The sequence below is a fragment of the Bombus bifarius genome, unplaced genomic scaffold, assembly GCF_011952205.1.
Source record: "Bombus bifarius isolate JDL3187 unplaced genomic scaffold, Bbif_JDL3187 scf7180000007966, whole genome shotgun sequence".
Taxonomy (NCBI): domain Eukaryota; kingdom Metazoa; phylum Arthropoda; class Insecta; order Hymenoptera; family Apidae; genus Bombus; species Bombus bifarius.
Genome location: NW_022884352.1, coordinates 4,101 through 22,398, shown reverse-complemented (window position 1 = coordinate 22,398; position 18,298 = coordinate 4,101). Strand labels below are relative to the sequence as shown.

At 42.3% G+C, this 18,298-nt stretch overlaps 1 protein-coding gene across 18 annotated transcripts in view; it reads right to left on the bottom strand.

Annotated features, from left to right (window-relative positions):
- The window catches only part of LOC117204704 (sodium bicarbonate cotransporter 3), a 27,301-nt gene extending 9,003 nt beyond the window's left edge, over positions 1-18,298 (bottom strand). For 2 of the 18 annotated variants that reach the window (XM_033442377.1, XM_033442478.1), the window contains exons 1-10: positions 15,084-15,521; positions 10,613-10,743; positions 9,851-9,991; positions 8,131-8,196; positions 6,596-6,734; positions 6,278-6,497; positions 6,041-6,164; positions 5,483-5,659; positions 3,336-3,439; positions 3,074-3,259 (exon numbers count right to left, since the gene is read on the bottom strand). In XM_033442377.1, the coding sequence (XP_033298268.1) occupies positions 3,074-3,259; positions 3,336-3,439; positions 5,483-5,659; positions 6,041-6,164; positions 6,278-6,497; positions 6,596-6,734; positions 8,131-8,196; positions 9,851-9,991; positions 10,613-10,743; positions 15,084-15,115 (1,320 nt within the window). In that variant the 5' untranslated portion in view covers positions 15,116-15,521. Of the gene's footprint in view, positions 1-3,073; positions 3,260-3,335; positions 3,440-4,157; positions 4,263-5,088; positions 5,152-5,482; positions 5,660-6,040; positions 6,165-6,277; positions 6,498-6,595; positions 6,735-8,130; positions 8,197-9,850; positions 9,992-10,612; positions 10,744-10,904; positions 11,089-15,083; positions 15,524-17,065; positions 17,284-18,041 lie in introns of those variants that run through there. The other 16 variants (XM_033442343.1, XM_033442442.1, XM_033442493.1 and 13 more) reach the window with 15 other exon arrangements.

Genomic DNA, 18,298 nt, shown 5'->3' with positions numbered 1-18,298 from the left:
AACTATGGAAGATACTTATTGCTTACTGTGGAAAACACCATGGTAAGTTAATAATATTTTAATAATATTTTATTTAACGGTTGCAATTTTTTGTAAATAGGTTTGAAGACACTTTTAACGATAACTCAAATAAGATGATTTGTATCATAAAACGCTGGACTTTGGAAACGTTACAAACTTCAAACCTTCGAGCAAATGTATATTTATCATCGCCAGTTGCTGCAACATTCGAGCGAAGAAATAGATAATATTGTTTACCGTTTTGAAGCAGCAAGGTTTCAGAGTTTTGAAAATTGACATATACCATACATTGGATCGAAAAAATTTGCAGCTGTAGGATTCTATTACATAAGCGAAGGTGATAAAGTGACATGTTTCGAATGTCAAGCAAAGGTATGGTATTGGATAGAAGGACTTTATTCGCAAATTTAATTGTGCTAATGTACTAATTGGAGTGGATCCAGCAGTTATACCGCCATTACCAAGAAGTACAGACATACGTATAATTGTAGAAATGTATTTATAAATAATTACCTACATCTAGTCCTGATAACCATAACTTCTCAATGAAATTAGAACCATCAATCACAGCTAAACTTTGCTGTTTAAGTCTTGGAAGGACTAAGGAACTAGTATATCCTGGTTATGCTGGTTACAATGCTAGACCACATGCATTTGCAGCATGGCCAAAATCTATGCCACAAACGAAGGAACACTTAGCAGATGCAGATTTTAGAAGAGATAGTTTACAAGATTGGGAAACACAAGATGATCTTTATAAAGAACAAACCAAGTGGTAACTGGGAATAAATGTTAAGAAAAAAAACAGAATAGATTCAAAGTTAGAAACTACTTGGCATGTTTCTCAATAAAAAATAAAAACCAAATAAAATAGGGTAAATTCATGTGCATTGTTTTCTGACATAAATCTTATAAGTATGTGTAGTTAAAACTTCTTCAGAAGATGAAGAGATACCAATTGGTAGTAGCGTGTTCCTTTGGAAAATGGGAGAAAAGACACAATGCACATGAATCTACCCAATTTTGTTTGCTCTTTTACTTTTCATTAATGTTAAACAGCTGGAGGAGATATGCGGAGGAACCCTAACATCAAACACCCACCACAAGTGGATGATCATCCTGAGCATCCTGAGTATTCCGAATCATTAGAGGACTGCACACTGCAATAAACACAGTGTACCAACTACGAATAGATTGCGAAGAGCTGCAGAAGATGCTGAAAATTAATTGAAAGTCGAGGATTCGGAACTAAGAACTTTCGGTTAGGAATCCAAGCCTCGACCAACTTAGCTATCGCTGTTTTATTTACAAACATTCTTTAAGAAAGTATAATAAGGAGTTGAAAAGTTGATTGTCAGAATGTTACGGGAAGAAGGGGGCAAGAGATAACTCAGTTTGCTTCGCCTGCCCCCACTTCTGACACTGTCACAATGTTTAGATAAGGTACATGGTGTCAGATGTAGTAGTAGGATTTAAATATCAGCGAGAGGTTATAATCACCTATATACATACATACAGTCTACAAACGTAGAAACAGAGGGAAAGAAAGAAACAGAAAACAATCTGCAATCGAGTTCTCGAGATAATGATATTCAGAGTATTGCAAGCAACAGAATCCGTGAAAGAAAGTGTAGAAAATTTATGAATATAAAATCACAAAACATTAAACCTACAGACAGTGCAAGAATGTGTAAAATATGTTATAACGTAGAATTAGAAGTAACATTTTTAGTATATAGACATTTGGACGTACGATTGTTTATGTAAAACGTGATCCTGGCATGACAACTTGTGTAGCGTGAACCTATTACGATGAGTGCACGAGTTTTCTTCTCGCTATATTTCATACGTATTCATAATATTTCAATAATTATACATAAAAATACATTGCACATACATGGATAATATATTTATGGTGATTCTGTACTTTGAATTTTATTTTTAAATATTTTTGACAGACCGTTTCAGTATGAGCGACTGTATCTCCTATAGACCATCTAACGAATCGAATCAGTATCGATGAACGAAACACTTGTATGTAAAAAATGATTTTATTACTGATTGGCTAATACTAGTTAATTGTCAATGTTCATGAATCTATATCAGAATAAAAAAGTATTAATTATTTCGAGCTTGTTTTGTAGCTGTATTTATTCCGTTATTTATATTTGTTGTCATAGTATTTGTACACATACTAACAATGAATAATCTCAGAGTGTAGCGAATAAATTAATATTCTAAGAAGTTTTATAATGTTTTGGGATTATGAATTCAATTCTAATCAATCATTCCCATCTGAATGAACCCATTCCCATTATGTTTATAGATATTGGCTTGACCTGTTTGATGATCGGTAGATGTCAACACGTTTACCACCCCTTTGAGATCATTATATAAATAAAAATATTATTAGAAAATAACCATTAGTTATACCTTATTTCAAAGATTTCAATTCGAGCAGAATGCCTCCCTAAAATAGATTTAAAATGAAACATCGGTGAGTGATCGATTAAAGAAATGAATCCGTTCATTATGTCGAGATTAAGCAGATTAATTTACTGATTCTGTAGCAAAGATTGGCGAAAGCTTACAACACAAAGAAAAATATATTGAAGATAAAGGATTAGAATTGTGCGCAATGCAAAAATGCTTCGAAGTCGTTTCATCTAGTCTAGTGGATTGAAATGGATCGCTTCAGTCATCTGAAGATTCATTGTGGTCGATAAACTAAAGATAAAACGTTCGCTGATGAAAAAGAAACGCGACAAATCATTGGAAAAATCAAGCTCTCACCGAAGCTAGGTAAAAATCGGTTTGTATATCGCTCTCTCGAGATCGAGAATAGTCCAGGCAATCAGAGTAGACAATTGCTTCGTTAAAACGTTAATTACGCGAAAGGAGCTTTTCATCGAGTTACCCGAGAATCCACATCTGCCCGATAGGTATACACAATCGATGCTCTGTTAGCGATGCACGCTACAATTGATATTCCAACTGAAATCGCTTTACTCATCGACAAAGTGCTTTCGTCTAGATTTCAAACGAATCTTACCGTAGGTCCGAGCAGGACAAATATAAATCTTGTTGGCACAGGAACTTCCGTTAAGTCACCCATTATTCCCGCCTGGCTTAGCCGAATAAAGGCTGACAGCGTTTTATCTAAAAAATCGACTTCTCCTACGAGAATGTTGCTCGCCTCGGCTCCAGCTGGTATTTTCCGCATAAAATGAGTATTACCCTGGTGAAAAGACCATAAAGAAACATTTCTGCGCACAGTCTGATTATGATGGATGAGATCGTTAAAGTCTACGAACCTTGTGATTTGCGTCTCCGTTTTCTAAGGCGGACGAACTGTGATTTCGGCTAATTGACACGCTGCTTGGACTTCGATCCATCCCGTTGGTGCCTGGTTCTTGGCCTGAAAGAAATCTAGCTTACCGCCTACTGCGTCTTCCCAAGGTAAATTACAACGAGAAGTCGCGTGGGCAATGTAATCGAGGAGCTACATATTTTTCCGTTTCCTCTCAATTACCACCTCTATCCAGCACCGCTAAAAGTTAGATAGTTGCGGCCCACGTTCACGTGTCGAAAGCGTTTCCGAGTTGCGGGAATCTGATAATAGAGACTTCGCGGGTCAACGAAGAACGAAGAGATTACGTCGTAGATCGGAATTACTTCTGCTTTTCCTTTTTTAACGCGAACCTTAATTTTCAATTCGAAGATTCCCCGTGCAGAAGCACGTAGAACTTTCGTTAAATATCAGGAACACGTAACTCAATCCTTTCGAACGGTAACCAATACGGTAAACTTTTCCGATAAATTGACCACATAGCTGCGGCCACTCGAGGACGGAGTCGATTTTGTTTTCCGTGTTCCCACTTGCCCTCAATAATCGTTTGCCGATAGAGGTGTTATTTTAAACATCGTCGTTTCAACCTCGATGATCGCGGAGCGTTCGTTCGACTCGGGATTCCGACAACTCGTGATACTCTCTCGTCGTTCAGACTTTCGTGTTGAGAGAGTACGTGATATGATTATAGCGTCGTATAGTTTGCTACGGGAAATTTACGGCGACGAGAGGGTTCTCTAATATGTTAAAAAATAAGAAAAGTGCCAAGCACAGTAAAGCAGTTTACCGGGATTACCGGGTATGGCAAGGAAGCGGCTACCGGCATTCAGCGCTGGCCCACTGCCGTGACTTGTAGCGCCGGCGATCGCCGGGGCAGAATTCGATTCCTCCACTAAAAATGAGCATGAAACACACACCAGGATCGTTCTTTATTTACAGAGGAAGGACCCAAGGAGGAAGGAAATCCCATTTTCATTCAGTGCACTACGTTTCGCCAACGGTTGCCTATCGAGCGAAACTCGCTCCAACTCGCAACTCGTTCGCGAGATCGTAATCGTTTATCGTTTAGGGGAAATAATAAAAGATCGCAAAGACAGGAGAGGAAGATTAGTTGGAACGCTGAAAAGGCAGACGTTAGTCGATTATAAGTATGACAGTTACTAGTACAAAGTATATCGAGTAGTTAAAGTATACATTGAGTCACGTGCATATTATACAATTAGAGAGATCATGCCTCCTGATTAGTACTGTGAAGGTTCACCTATGCGTTCCCGCGATCGTGCACTTCCTTCGAATCGCTCCTATCTCAGGAGAACGTGAAAAGAATTGCTTGGAATTCCGTGTATCTGTGTCGCGTCACGGTCGCAGTAGTAACGGCCGACACTCGCCAGACACGAGCGTCCTTCCGAGCCGCTTTTGCGAGACCGACCGATAATGAACGCGCTCTGTGCAATATTTAATTACTGTAGAACACCGAGAAGTCCACGGGAAAACGAATAGTGGGAGACGATGCACAATCGATACGGAAATATATGTCAGGAAATATTACATTATTGCGGTTCTAGAATATATACGAGAACGTGAAAAAAAAAGAGAGAGAGAGGGGAAAAGAGACAACGAAATGCAGAAAATTACCAAGTAGACGAGAGTACGAAAGACACTGATTTGTGCTCTATCGATAAAAATTTATAAGAACAATAACCACCTGACAGTCTAACCTTTTAGTTGACACATCGCGAACCATGCTGTGAATCCGACCACGTGGGGAATGCCGAATTCGTCTGATTGAAAAATAAGAAACAAGTGTAAATATTCGTACCACGATCGATTCAGGCGAAGTCGATGGACTTATTATCCATGTAGCCACATGTAGCCACTGTACACCATATTGACGAATTTTTACGCAAAATGAAAACGAATCGAATCTTGCGTGCACGTTCATACAAATTATTCGTGAATAAAGGTTAATGTTTAATAGCGGGTTAAAACGTTATTCGTAGAGAAGGGTTGAATACTGTTGGACAATGAGAACAAAGGGATGTAGAAAGCTGCGAAAGCACCGTAACCCAAGGCAATCGAGGCTGCTTAGCCTTAGTCTGGCCTACGTTATACCTGGAACTAGAAGGTACGGTCCTTTCAGATCTTTCGCTTCTTTCGAAAGCAGAGCCGTATTCGAATTCGGGCAACTGCTACTGCGAGCGACGGAGGGAGCGTAGGCGTCCCTAGCGTCGCGACGCTCCTGTAAATCTGACGTCAACAACGCATGCAAACCACAAGTACAGTCGGAATCTGAAAATGTCGAGCGTGTTGCACGCGTTTAGTGTGAGGAAATTTTGAAAGGTCTAAAGTGCTGCCGGATATTTTCGACCCCACTCACATACCATTTACATTTCTCCAATTTCTCGTTCAACATGTTTGGCATAATGTCGAGTAAACAAATAATATAACAGATAAATATCTTAAACAAATTAAATTTTTCGCAAAAGGGAAAAGAAATAAAGTGCAGAAAATATTTAGAGCTTAAAAAGAGGTATACGCTTGATCGAATCGGGATAATCGAAGGAACGCGTTTTGTTTCAAATGACCGCACGCGCGATAGCTAAGTATTAATACCCTTTTTCTCAGGTAACATCGAATGATCTAATCGAAAATGCATGATGGCGAACTTACTCTTCGAAGAGGAATGATTTCGACCTATTTCGGCCAAGGATCTGATAATTGGTAGCCTGGACATGTTGTTATCCTTGCGTCTCTCGTGTTGATGCCGATGCCTCACCAGAAGAGCTTCCCTGACCTGTATTCCAAATAGCTTTCTCGTTAAAACTTGCGCTTCAACATTTCATAAGCCAGAGAGAGAGAGAGAGAGAGAGAGAGAGAGAGAGTCTGGTCACGAGCCTGCATCCATACCTTTTCTCTCGCCTCGATCGGTAAGGAGCCCTTGTTGATCATGTTATCGAGTACCAAATCGGCGATTTGTTCCAAACTCGCCGCCTCCATGTCCAACATCACAGTTCCATTTAACAGCAGGCTCCTCAGCTCGAAGAGAGCGTGCAGCGAGAGCGTCGCTACGTGAGGTTTGCTCCACCTATTTCCACCCTCCTCCACGTCTTCCTCGAACTTAATCCACCTGAATGGAAAATGTCAAGATAAATATTATATTTGTCCGATATCGGGAAAGAATTTCGTCATTGCCGAGAATAAAAGGTTCTAAGGAGCTGCGACTACCTGGCCGTTTCCTTCCATTCCATCTCGTCACCATCCTTGACGAGCTCCTCCATCTCGGAGAAGAGGGGGTGGGACTCGTGTGCATCGTCGCCGACTTCCTCGCCCAGAATAAACTGCACCCTCTGGGCTGGCGGTGTAACTGTAATTTCAGACGTGCTTCGTGAACCAGCAGGCTTCTTGTCGTTTGGTAAAAGAACAAACGGAACAACGGAACAACGGAACAACGGAACATTTTATGTATACATTATATAAAACAGAGAAAGAGAACACGTCTGATAAAACACCATATCGAGATATTTCAACTACTTGTAACTTTTTAAAGTTGATTGAAATGACATCGGGTGAACTGCGAATAACCTTACGATGATCTGAAACAAATAGGTGATCGCTATATGATATGATCTTGAGCGGTTTCGAAACCATCTCCGTCAAATGACTTTCACATGACGCCTCGAATGATCTTTGTACGGCTTTCGAATGACAAAACGACCTTGAGATGACTATGAAAGATCTTGTAATGACATTGATATGATGGAACGACCTTCGGATGATATCGATATGACCTCCAACCACCTTCAAATGAATATCGAATGACTTTTGGTACGTATGTATCTTATAACTGTGTTTTTCAGTGCAATAAATGATGTTTTCAGCCAGTTCAAGTGCATTGTTTGTAGGAACAACGAAAGAATGTTGTGCGTACATCGTTAAATAGTAGGGAAGAAACGTGGAGTTTGCGAAAAGAGAGCTGACAAGTTCACCTTCGAAAATGCGAGGCACTCTGAGAGCAAAAGTATGCTAGTATCAGATCGAGCAGTGCAGAATGATCAACGCAAATATTGCGTGCATAATGACAAACGACACATGCACACGCTTAAGAAATGTGTTAGAAATGTATTTTTTTTTTTTTTCGAATTATCGCAAGCTGTTCTATAGTGATGCATGTAATCGCAAGTAGAGTCGAGTGTCATATCGAAAAATATCTAACGAGACCATTCGTATGGTTGTATCCAATTAGGATTATTATAAATTATTGTTTCGTTTCGCTGGCCGTAAGGAAATTCAATCTTTTTGGTTCGCGGAATATCTACGTAAAGATAATCTACATTAACGCAATCGCGTCACGCAAACGAATGCAGCACTCTTTATGTAACAGCAATAAATAGTGTAACAAGTCGTGAGTCATTATATCGTACACATAACGATTTGATCTGATAAATATTAATCTTCTTCGAGCTGGATCATGCTACAACGTGAGTACAAATTACGAATCTAATCGAACGTAATAACTCGCCAAATTGCCGGAGCGATTACGGCAGCCTTGACAAGATCCTCAGGTATAATTGCTCTTCGTTGTTTCTTTAAATCGTCGACTCTTTCTCTTACATTTTTTTAATGCGCCTGAACGATTAAGCGAACACTGAAAGTTCAGGGAAATGGAATTTTCGAGCCATCTTCATCTTCACGTACGAATGATCTCTTTGGTAAGTGTGTCCGAGAATACATAGAATTCAGTTACGTGTATTTTAGCTTACGTATCATCTCGCCGTCGGGATCGCAGATATTAGATAGTCGACTCCTTCGAGTCATCAGCAATTGTCCTGAAACGTCAACGATACAACAAACATTGACGCCAGTTCGCCGATCAACTACGAATTTCTCCCAATTACTCTTTCATAGTTTCGTTTTTCACGGTGACTCGACACGTCGTACAAGAGTGTTTCCGCGTGGCTTCTCAACCTCGAAACGTGGCCATCTCGTCGAATCAACGAGAAATTACCTGGAGCCAGGTGGCTGATATTCGCCAGAAGGTTTGCGACATAAATAGCTTCTCTTGGACGAAATTAAAAATGTCGCTTGCAGGTGACACGGGTGACGGGGCGAAGGGAAGAAAACGCGAGTCATAGCTTCGATATACATTCAAATAACGTCGATAGAGATTAAACGACTGTGCTCAGCATAGAATCATAGGTTTATCAAATGAATATATATATATAAATCTATTTTATCGGGACGAAGAAATTAAACGTTGATCGAGGAACTGCGGTCAGCATTTTTAGGAGGATGACACGTTTCCAGACCAACGATCTAGTATTACTCAAACGCGAATCATACTTATACGTGAACGCGTTTCCATAAGAATTTGTTACCAATATTTTTTCCCAGCTTCTTGTAAGAAGAACAAGGAATGGACGCGAAGTATCTCGCGAGACAAGGGCTGGAAACCCTTGTCAGAACCCGATATCGGTCACCCTCTTATATTCAGTGTGCCAAAGATAGGGTGAACAGCCAGAGAAGTCGTGACAAGTGGTTGGCTGGTTGCCACATATCGTTCAATAATGCCGCAAAGTGCAACATACCATGTAACGTTTAGCCGCGCGTTCTGCGGTAGCTACTTGAACGACACGACACCGCTAATGGATATGAACCAACCGTCGGAGTAGTTTTCAAAGTGTTACGGTCCGTATGAACGCGCGCGTACATCAGACGAAAGAACCGTTTCAGCATCCGCTAGTAGCGACGCTGTTTCGTTTTTTTATTTCCGACAATAGCCGTGCGAAAGCACGCGAACGGCTTTTCCCGCGATGTTCCGCGATCTTAACGACGTGGCACAGCGTCAGAAACTTTTCGTGGCTCGTTCGTCGGAACCTCCACGGATCGGTGAAAATCAAGCGAACCAAGAAGTTGGTGAGAATTTCCAGCCTTTCGTATCTTGACTTCAAGTGCCTTTCTTCAGCCAACTATAATAGTAGATCTTTTTGAAGCCGCACGAGAGCGATTAACTAAGTTCGATGTAGTAGCATCGAGGCTACTTTAGTCTCGAAAACTCGTGACCTACAAGAGACATTTGTCTCCCGTTTCTATTCGCGGTGGTTATCGATTACGTCGGAGAGCGTCAGTCGTCCTTTACCGAAAGGGAAACACATGATACGGATTCGGAGGAGACGAGATTAGGTTGGTTCTCTCAGTTTGGGACGGCGCGGTGCGGCACGGCGCGTTAACCGATCGATCGTTTTACCGAAACGATGGGCGTGGATCCGTCGCGGTTTTAATTTTATGGATTAACCAACGGTGTAGGGAAATGTTAGTTGCGAGGAAAAAAACACGGGTAACCCTTTAGCTGGAACGCGGTCCGATAAGTAGCCGATTTAGAACAATTGGGGCTGCGACGCGACACAGGGAAAGATCCAACGGAGGGTAGAAAGCGAACGAGGGTGCGTACGAAGCAGAAACGCAAACGAGGAGAAAACTTACTGGGCCTATCGTTGTCGACATTCTCCTTATCGGTACTGCTTGTTCCCAACTGACGTTGAGAATGATGGTGCTTGTGATGACGACGATGTCTCCTTTCGCCTGGTAGATGCACGCCCACATATACCGTGTGCGCTCTGTGACCTGGAAGCAGATGAAAGAGAACTCGCGTCAGTGGCTCTCGAGTCGACGTTCCACGACATTCCTACGATTATCGATAATAAAAATCCTATCGAGCACAACAGAAAGAGAAATTCACCGCGATCTTTTCTCTATCGGTCGAGGACACCCGGTGTCTCCCCTATCTTTGACCGACGACCGACAGACCTTTATAATCCCGTTGCCTCTTTCCATCTCCACGTTTCTTAAACCTTTTACACCCGCTCTATTACCGTGGATAGATCAATTTACGTCGGTCGATGCGAATAGTTACGAGTCAGCCGGATAATCCGAATCGATTTGTTCGTCTGTGGAATGTCGACGGTTCAAGATCGCAAAGGGACAGGTGACCTCGAGCCCGACGTTCAACGCAGACGAGAAGATCGCGACATTGCTAAACGGAATAACGATTTTCGAAGCACCGGCAACGCGTTCTATGAGCAAACACCGAAGCCAGATTCGTGTATCCAGCTGACCTACGCTGGAACGGTAGACATCGACGGCCCGATTAAATCGCAAAGAAACATAAAGGTGCGAAAGCTGCTTTCGATAATCGGTGGGAATCTTTTAAGAAGATCAGAATATAAATGGAAGAAATTTCGATACCTTCGAAGTCTTTCTCGGTGTAAGATTGATGAGTGATCCGAACACCGGGATCTTTCGGAGCCTCGTCGTCACCTGTCCCACCTACGTGGGCCGCGCCACCTCCGCCTCCGATACCTGGCTGCATCCACGGTCTAAAAAATAAATCAAACGCACACGTGTAATCATCGAATGGTTAGGATAATTTTTCTGATTCTTTGTGAAATCACAAAAATTTTTAACAAAGTGGTTCTACGAAGGTTGGAAGGTTGTTTCGTTTCAATTCGACAGCCTCGATACACCGCGAACGATTTACCTTCGTTCGCCGCAGTAGCAGCGACGCGTTCAAAGATGTGTATTTCGTGGACTCGTTATCGAAGTGAACAGATGTTCGCACGAATACGATAGCGACTCGTCCGCTGCGGTAGCGACGCGTGAATATATCCGACTCTCGACAAAAGTACCGATAACGTGTAAATCGTTCCCCCGAATTCTCGTCTTTCAACGACGCTTATGAAGGAAAAACGCGCGTGGGATTGCGAAGTAACGCGGGGACGGTCGTCTGCTCGCGGTTACTGGCGATGCACACGCGATTTTATAATAATTAAACTTCCTCGACAGGAAGTACTTTGTTCGTGTTGCAGCGCGAGCACGCACGCGTTCTCTTATTTCCCTCTTCTCGCTTACTTGCTATCGAATCTTTACGCGTGGCGATTTGCAGCAAATTTGGTCGCCTATTTTTCAAATACGAGCACTCACGATGAATCATAGCTGACAGATATTTCCTCAGGGTCCATACTTCGTTGCATTTTTAATTACGCACGACGAGAACTCTAATCGTGATAAACGTCGACAATGCTCGACGATGTATTCGCGAAACAATGGCAGGAGTTCTGAGTGTTTGTGCTGCACGCGATTGACTTTGTATCTCTCGTGTTTCGTTTCTCGTAGACGCGTCATCTTCGTGGTAGATAGATGAAAACGTGTGACATCCGTCAGTTTGAAGCAACTCTTGTTTTTCCATCGACGATACTAACGAGCGAAATTCTAACGTAGGTAATAGTTGCACGAATATCGCGAATGGCTGTCACGCGATACGCGCAATCGGTTGACACGTGCGATTATAGACACAACCTGATCGCTATGTCGAAGCAGATTAGCTCGGAGTATATTGCATATGTATCTCGTGTAATAAAGCATCGCAAAAACGCGACTCTTTCGCCGATACGATGCCGTTTACTACGTGAAACCAGCACGTTCGCTAAGGGTAATAATTGCAACGAACATGATGACAACGTTCCGAACGACATTGACCAGGAGACAAGAATTTACGAGCGGATCGTGAATGTTTCGCGCTACATAAGAAACTTAACGATCTATCCGATTTCATATGATGCTACACGATCTCATTTCGCGATCAGAAGACGTGTAATAACTTATTTTCTGTTTTTTATAGTAACTTACGTGTAATCATAAATAATAATAAATTACATCTACATCGCTGTAAAAACAAGCGATGAACGCGACGATTAATAAAGGGCCATTGAAAAACACATAAAGATGTACATATATGACAGTAGTTAATCGTGAAAGAGAATTTGTTACCGGAAGAACTATATGTACAAATGCAATCGATTATTCCGTTTTTACCATACGTTTGCCTTCGTATTTTCTCTTTGCTTTGGACGAGTAAACGACGTTCTCAAACAGGAAAGTCGGAGAGTATAGATCGAGGGAAGGAGGTTGAAGTGTATTGTTAACAATATAGGACAAATAATATTTTTTATATTAACAATGTACGTTCAAGATGCGGTTGTTCGGGCCCGTTGCACCGTATTCTTAATTGTGCAAATTGCTTTGCCGACTGCTTCGACTTTTTTACCGGAAATATCTCTTCGTTGCAATGCAGCTTGTGTAATCTTCAAGTGTAGATAGCGGTTTGATATCGCTTTTGTATTTTCAAGCTATGTTTATATGATTGTCGTGTTATGTACACATATAATTGGTTTATGGTCTGTTAATATATGATATATTTTATGATATAACTATGATCTATTTTACTATTACTATCATTATATCGCGAGAAATCCTTTGAATCACTGCTAGGCATCGGTGGCACTCGATCCTAGCGAATATTCATAATATCTTTGACTACGAATACAATAAACGTATTATCACGGATGCAAGTTGCATTTTGATACAATCGTAAAACGAAGATGCGCAATTCGTAACCGGTTTCTCTGCTCCTTCGTCTGATTAAATTTCCACGAAGCACGAACGTTCGTGGAAGTTTCGTATCGTGGGATGCGGGGAAACGCGTTCACCAAATACGCGAGATAGTAGGGCCGCGAGAATCGATCAGATTTTCGGTGTAACGAAGCCAAAGCATTCGAAGAAGCTTCCTCTAATCGAGGCCGATTGCCGGAATGTCAAGATCGCGACAAACGTCAAACAGTCAGCCGAGGATTACCAGCCGTCAAGTGGATAATTACCGGGTTATGATTATCTACGTCCCACCTATGTGTATACATACATATACATGTAGTTTTACATAATAGACGATCTCGTCTGCCGCTTCGACGAAGGGAGAGTGGCATAATAAACGAGGGCAGCACACGATAATTGTTTAATTGTTGGAGGTCAATCTGGTGTTCGTCGATACGAAAAGACGGGAAATACGACGATTCATACCCACTCTCTGGCTTCCAAAATTTCTCGTACTTTCGAAGTTCCACCGAAGCCAAGCGTCAATTGATCGATGCACGCGACAAATTCGAAATGCCGGCGAGTGAAACGCGTGCGATGGACGATGCTAAAAGCGCACGAAATCCACGATTACTAAGCAACGGAAAGGTCCATCAGACCGGTCAATGAAATGCATTAACGAGCGATAACAACGTCAAATGAAAAAGTCCTTGCGATACGCTATTTTTTGTAATTCGACCAACGGCTATCGTCTGGGACAAAGTTGTGCCGCTCGCGCGGATACCGGTCTGTATAATTGAAACGTAAAAGTATAACGATCGAAATAATCGTCAGTTACGGGCAGTCGTCGCCAAAACAATCGACGACCAAGTCGGCTATGAGTCGCTCGATTCGTAAGATCCGAGGAGAATCGCGATCGATGCAGGCTCTCTGCCAAGAGACGACGCGATCGTTTGAATTTCGATCAATTTCTAAACCGAGATCCAAACAGACGTATACATGTATATGTAGACGCGGTGAACAAGTCATCGGAGTCTCTTCGTCGTATATAGTGCTCATTGTAATGACTGTAGTTGGACTACCAGATCGTTAGAATGACATTGTTCCGGAAAAGCAGCGATGCGCTTTAACATTGAAATTATTCTCGCGCGTTGGCGAGCTGCGAAGAAAATTTCGCAATGTAGCGTATTACGCGCATCACTTGCAAGAGCATAGTAACATGCAAGGTGGTACCGACTACCATGTTAAACTTGGAAAACTACGGCGGAACTAATAGAAAATAATAGGAATATACAGTGACGCGATACATGTACATGTTCGGCGCTTCGTATTCGACTACCGCGAACTACGGCTCGGAATCACCTCGTTCTCGATACCAACGATATAGCGTGACTTATCGCCTGGACAATTAGTTTCTTCAAGTTCTTTCGTATGTACTTTCGTCTGCTTTTTCCGTTCGCTGTTTGCTTTATCTTATATCGATATGCTTGCCGGTGTGAAATTGCATAAAACGCAAAGTTCAGGAGATTTTGTTTAACGTGCAATTTGTTAATCGCGTCTGAACGAAAATAGACGGATGGATATTGCAGTGTATTGTTTTTGTATAATTTTGCAGACCAATATCCATGAAAAATCCAATGACGATGTACAGCGATACAAAGTCGAGTAAAATGAAAAATTGACCATGATAACACCGATAACAGATAAATCAAAGCTTCTAAAGTATAGTCACTTCATTTAACGCGCTAACAAATGGAAAAGTGTTTGAGGCTGGTATCATTTGAGTTTACGGAAACGAGTGCAAATATGCTAGGGAATGTGGAAAGAACGCTATCGACAAACGCTAATAGATATGACGAGGAATTCTCATTTACGGAACGACGATAAAGGGGCAGCGTCTAATGCTTTCGGTATTTAAACGAGCCGATAAAAATAATCTATGTACCTAAAAATTCGGCCTTGCATAATCCATCGATAAAGATCCTATCTATCGTATTGAGTAACGTCGAGGTTAAAGTGCACCTCCGTGCCATCATTTTTGTTCCTTTAATCAAGAAGTTACGTTCGAGAGAACAACGCTGTTCTTTTATTATGCGAATCAATGTGTTCGCGTTTTCTGTTTCCAAAGTCAAACAACTCGAATATAATGCTTCTTGATCGTTTTCATTATGTCACAAATTGGCGAGAAAGGCGCGAGTTGTTGCATGTTCAAGGTCGTTGGAAATTTACATCGTACTTATATACGCGCCTCCAATTCCTTGTAAATCGAACCAAGGATAAATGTGGTTACCTCGAATCGTACCCGAAGGCGTTAGATTTCATGATCCGGCGTTTCTTCCTCCGATACTCGAGCGAGGAAGCTGCGATGATACGATGGCTACGATCGGAGCGGATGAACGACGATGGGGTTAAGTAGTTGGATGGCGATCGGTCAGACGGTCTTCATGGCCGAATTCGAGTAACGTGGAAACAGAAACACCAATGTGGGCGTGATACACTCTCGATGAGACACTTTCTGGTACGGTAGCACGGTGCTGGCACGAAGGCACGTTGGTACGGCAGGCTGCTAGACAGACAGCGGAATCGCGGTCTGCACCGGTTGATCACACTCGCGCGCCCACTCTCACACTCGTTACGTAGCTTATACGCACGTTTACGTATGTCCAAGCAGCGCGATGATCGCCGATCGACTGTTTACGACCAGCTGACGCCGATGTGTGTTTGTGTTCCAAGGGCTTACCGTCGACGATGGTCAGTGGCAGTCGAGGAACATTAGTCAGCCAGTCATCGCATAGTTTGATAGTAGTCATCGGTCATTTGCTGTTTCGTATACGCACAGCTAACGCTGATAAGTCAACTCCACTCAGATAATACTTCAATATCGTGCTCTCCGAAAGATCGTTCGAACGTGTGCAACTTTGTTTCACGACTCACAAATTTTACCAATTCCGTCTCGTGACGCAAATGACCCGGTGAAGTTTTCGCGTGAACGATGCGGGAGAATCGACTTACGAGTTTCTCGACTTGCCAGATGTCCCAAGTAATTCCTTTTCCCCCTCGCGAACGACCAACTTTCCCTCTTTTCATATTCTCGTGACGTCTTTTCCACTTTCGAGATAGATAGGTGATATTTGAAAAGAAAATGGAGCGTGTGAGCGTGGCCACGCGTGCCGATTAAATAGACGCAATCAATTCTCGCGTAATTCACAAACGTTTGCATTGAGAAATTGATACCGCGTTGTCTGTTTGCTCGCTCTTTGCAGCGCTTCGCTAATTTTTGTCCAAACAGCTAGTTTTCGAAGCAGGTTTTTCCGTTTTAGCTGACAGGTTCGGAGCAGCCGTGCTCCGCGTCCCTAACGTACCGTCGTTTTTACGATCATAGGTCAGATCGCGCGTCGAAACTATTTATGCTACGATTGCAAAAACTAACTGACTTGTCGTGTGGATCTCGCGATCAACAAATACCAAGGAATCGATGAAAACCGCTCGAAACCAGTGTCAACTAGTTAGAAGATTGAATGCAGGTGAGATTGCAAGAAATTGTGACCAAGGTGGGGCATGCAATCGCGGCGCGTCAACAACGATGAGCAAACTGTTTAACCTTTCACTCATTATCATTATCATTTTGATAATCATCGATAAAAATAACACGGTTCGGTGACTGACAGTTCATGAAAAAACATAAAGCATTTGTATCAGGTTTATACGTATCAAGAATTATATATATACATATTATCGTCGAATTATTGCACTCTGGTGCGTTGCGCGGGTAGTTCGGATCAGTTTACGGAAAACGAACGTCAGTGGACACGCGCTCACTGTGTGTTAAGTTATTCTTTATTAGCGTTCGTTCGAGCATCGCCTATCTTTCCAGTGTCAATCAAGAAGGAATCTTTCACAAGGAAACAACGATTGTCCGCTTCGCCTATCGTTATCGCTTGGTTAGATCCAAGTCGTTTAACGACTAATCTTCAAAGAAGTGCGTTAATCATACTTAAGTAAAATATAATTACAAATAAAGCTTAGAGTTCCGATAAGCAGACACTTCACGGAGCGCTTATCAGCCTAATGGCCTGATTACATTTACCTGTTGTTCATTCGTTTTTCATTACGAGTAGCTCTATCGTGTATCGATGAAAATCGTTTCTTCACGATGCACAACCTTTCCAGGTATTTGTAGGTTTCCACTGACACGATCCAAGGTACGCGAAGAATTCTCTCGGGTAATTCAGGTACCGATACGAGAAAGAGGATATTAAAATATTTGCTTACCTTCTAATTTGCTGGAAGACTCGAACGTCGTTTGATCGCGAGTGTTTTTCTTTGGAACGCGATCGCGTTATATCAGGCAGTCTGCATCACCGCGCGAAAACTCGCACGTCGGCGCACCGATCGGTACACTTTCACGATTTTGATCGCTACCCACCGGATCCACCGATATCCACGATTAGGATGTCATTTTACGTTCTCCACGAATACAGAGCTGCACGCTAAAAGCAGAAAAGGCGAAGATGTGGACGTTCGAGCGGAGAGAAAACGCGAACGAGTTGTCACGAGATAAAAGATTATAGCGAGCTGAACGACGCGTTATATTTTTCGAAAACGGAGACTCGTTACATCGACGCCCCTCCCTTGCTTTTCCAATTTAACACCATCTTGCCATTTGGGAATCGAAATACAAAGCGATCGACTGCCTCGCCCATTCTCTCTCTATCTAAATAGATATTATTCTTTCAGTGCTGTGCTTGCAATTGTACTTATGTAACTTTACCTCTGAGATAAGCGAAATCTAGAAACGTGCTCGAGCATTTGCAGATTTTTTTTTAAACGTTCATGTTCTTGTTATCGATTTAAAAACTAAGAATCGCGTAATATAATGGAAACATTGTCGATAGTTGCGTGTCGATCAGATTAGTTAAAAAAGAAACCAAGTTATTCCTTTAATTTTTCAATCATTACCACGGATAATGATGCAAACATCGCGTGTTCAGACGCACCAAAGTTTTCTATTTCCATATTGTTTGTACGAAGAGGTATAAAACGATAATTTTGTCCGTTCTTTCGTTTACAAGTATTTCGTTCTTCGAGCTAACTTTTCATTTTAGCGAGTTAAATGGATAGAACGAGGTAAACGAGTAAATGCAGTGGCAAGTCGTTGGGCGAGAGTCGGTCATGACAGGTGTCAGGTCGCGAAACGATTAGAAGGAGAGGCAAGGGTCAACCACCGAGCAAGTTTAACGCGCGAGACCTCACAATCAGAGTTTCCCTTGAGATAGCAGTGGAATGTCATGTTCCTACGGCCGCGGCCAAACGGAGTGAATCAAAATCCTTTTGGGCTGGGTTCGGATCGGTGTCAAATCGGAAGCAATAGGAAGATCGAGTGGCTCGAATACGCGAGTACGTCGCCAACGTAGTCGTTGAACCCCTGTGCTGTGTGCTTGCTCACTGTGTGCAAGGACTCGAGCGAGGAACGTGCGGCGCGTATCCGCGGCGCGAGCATACTGC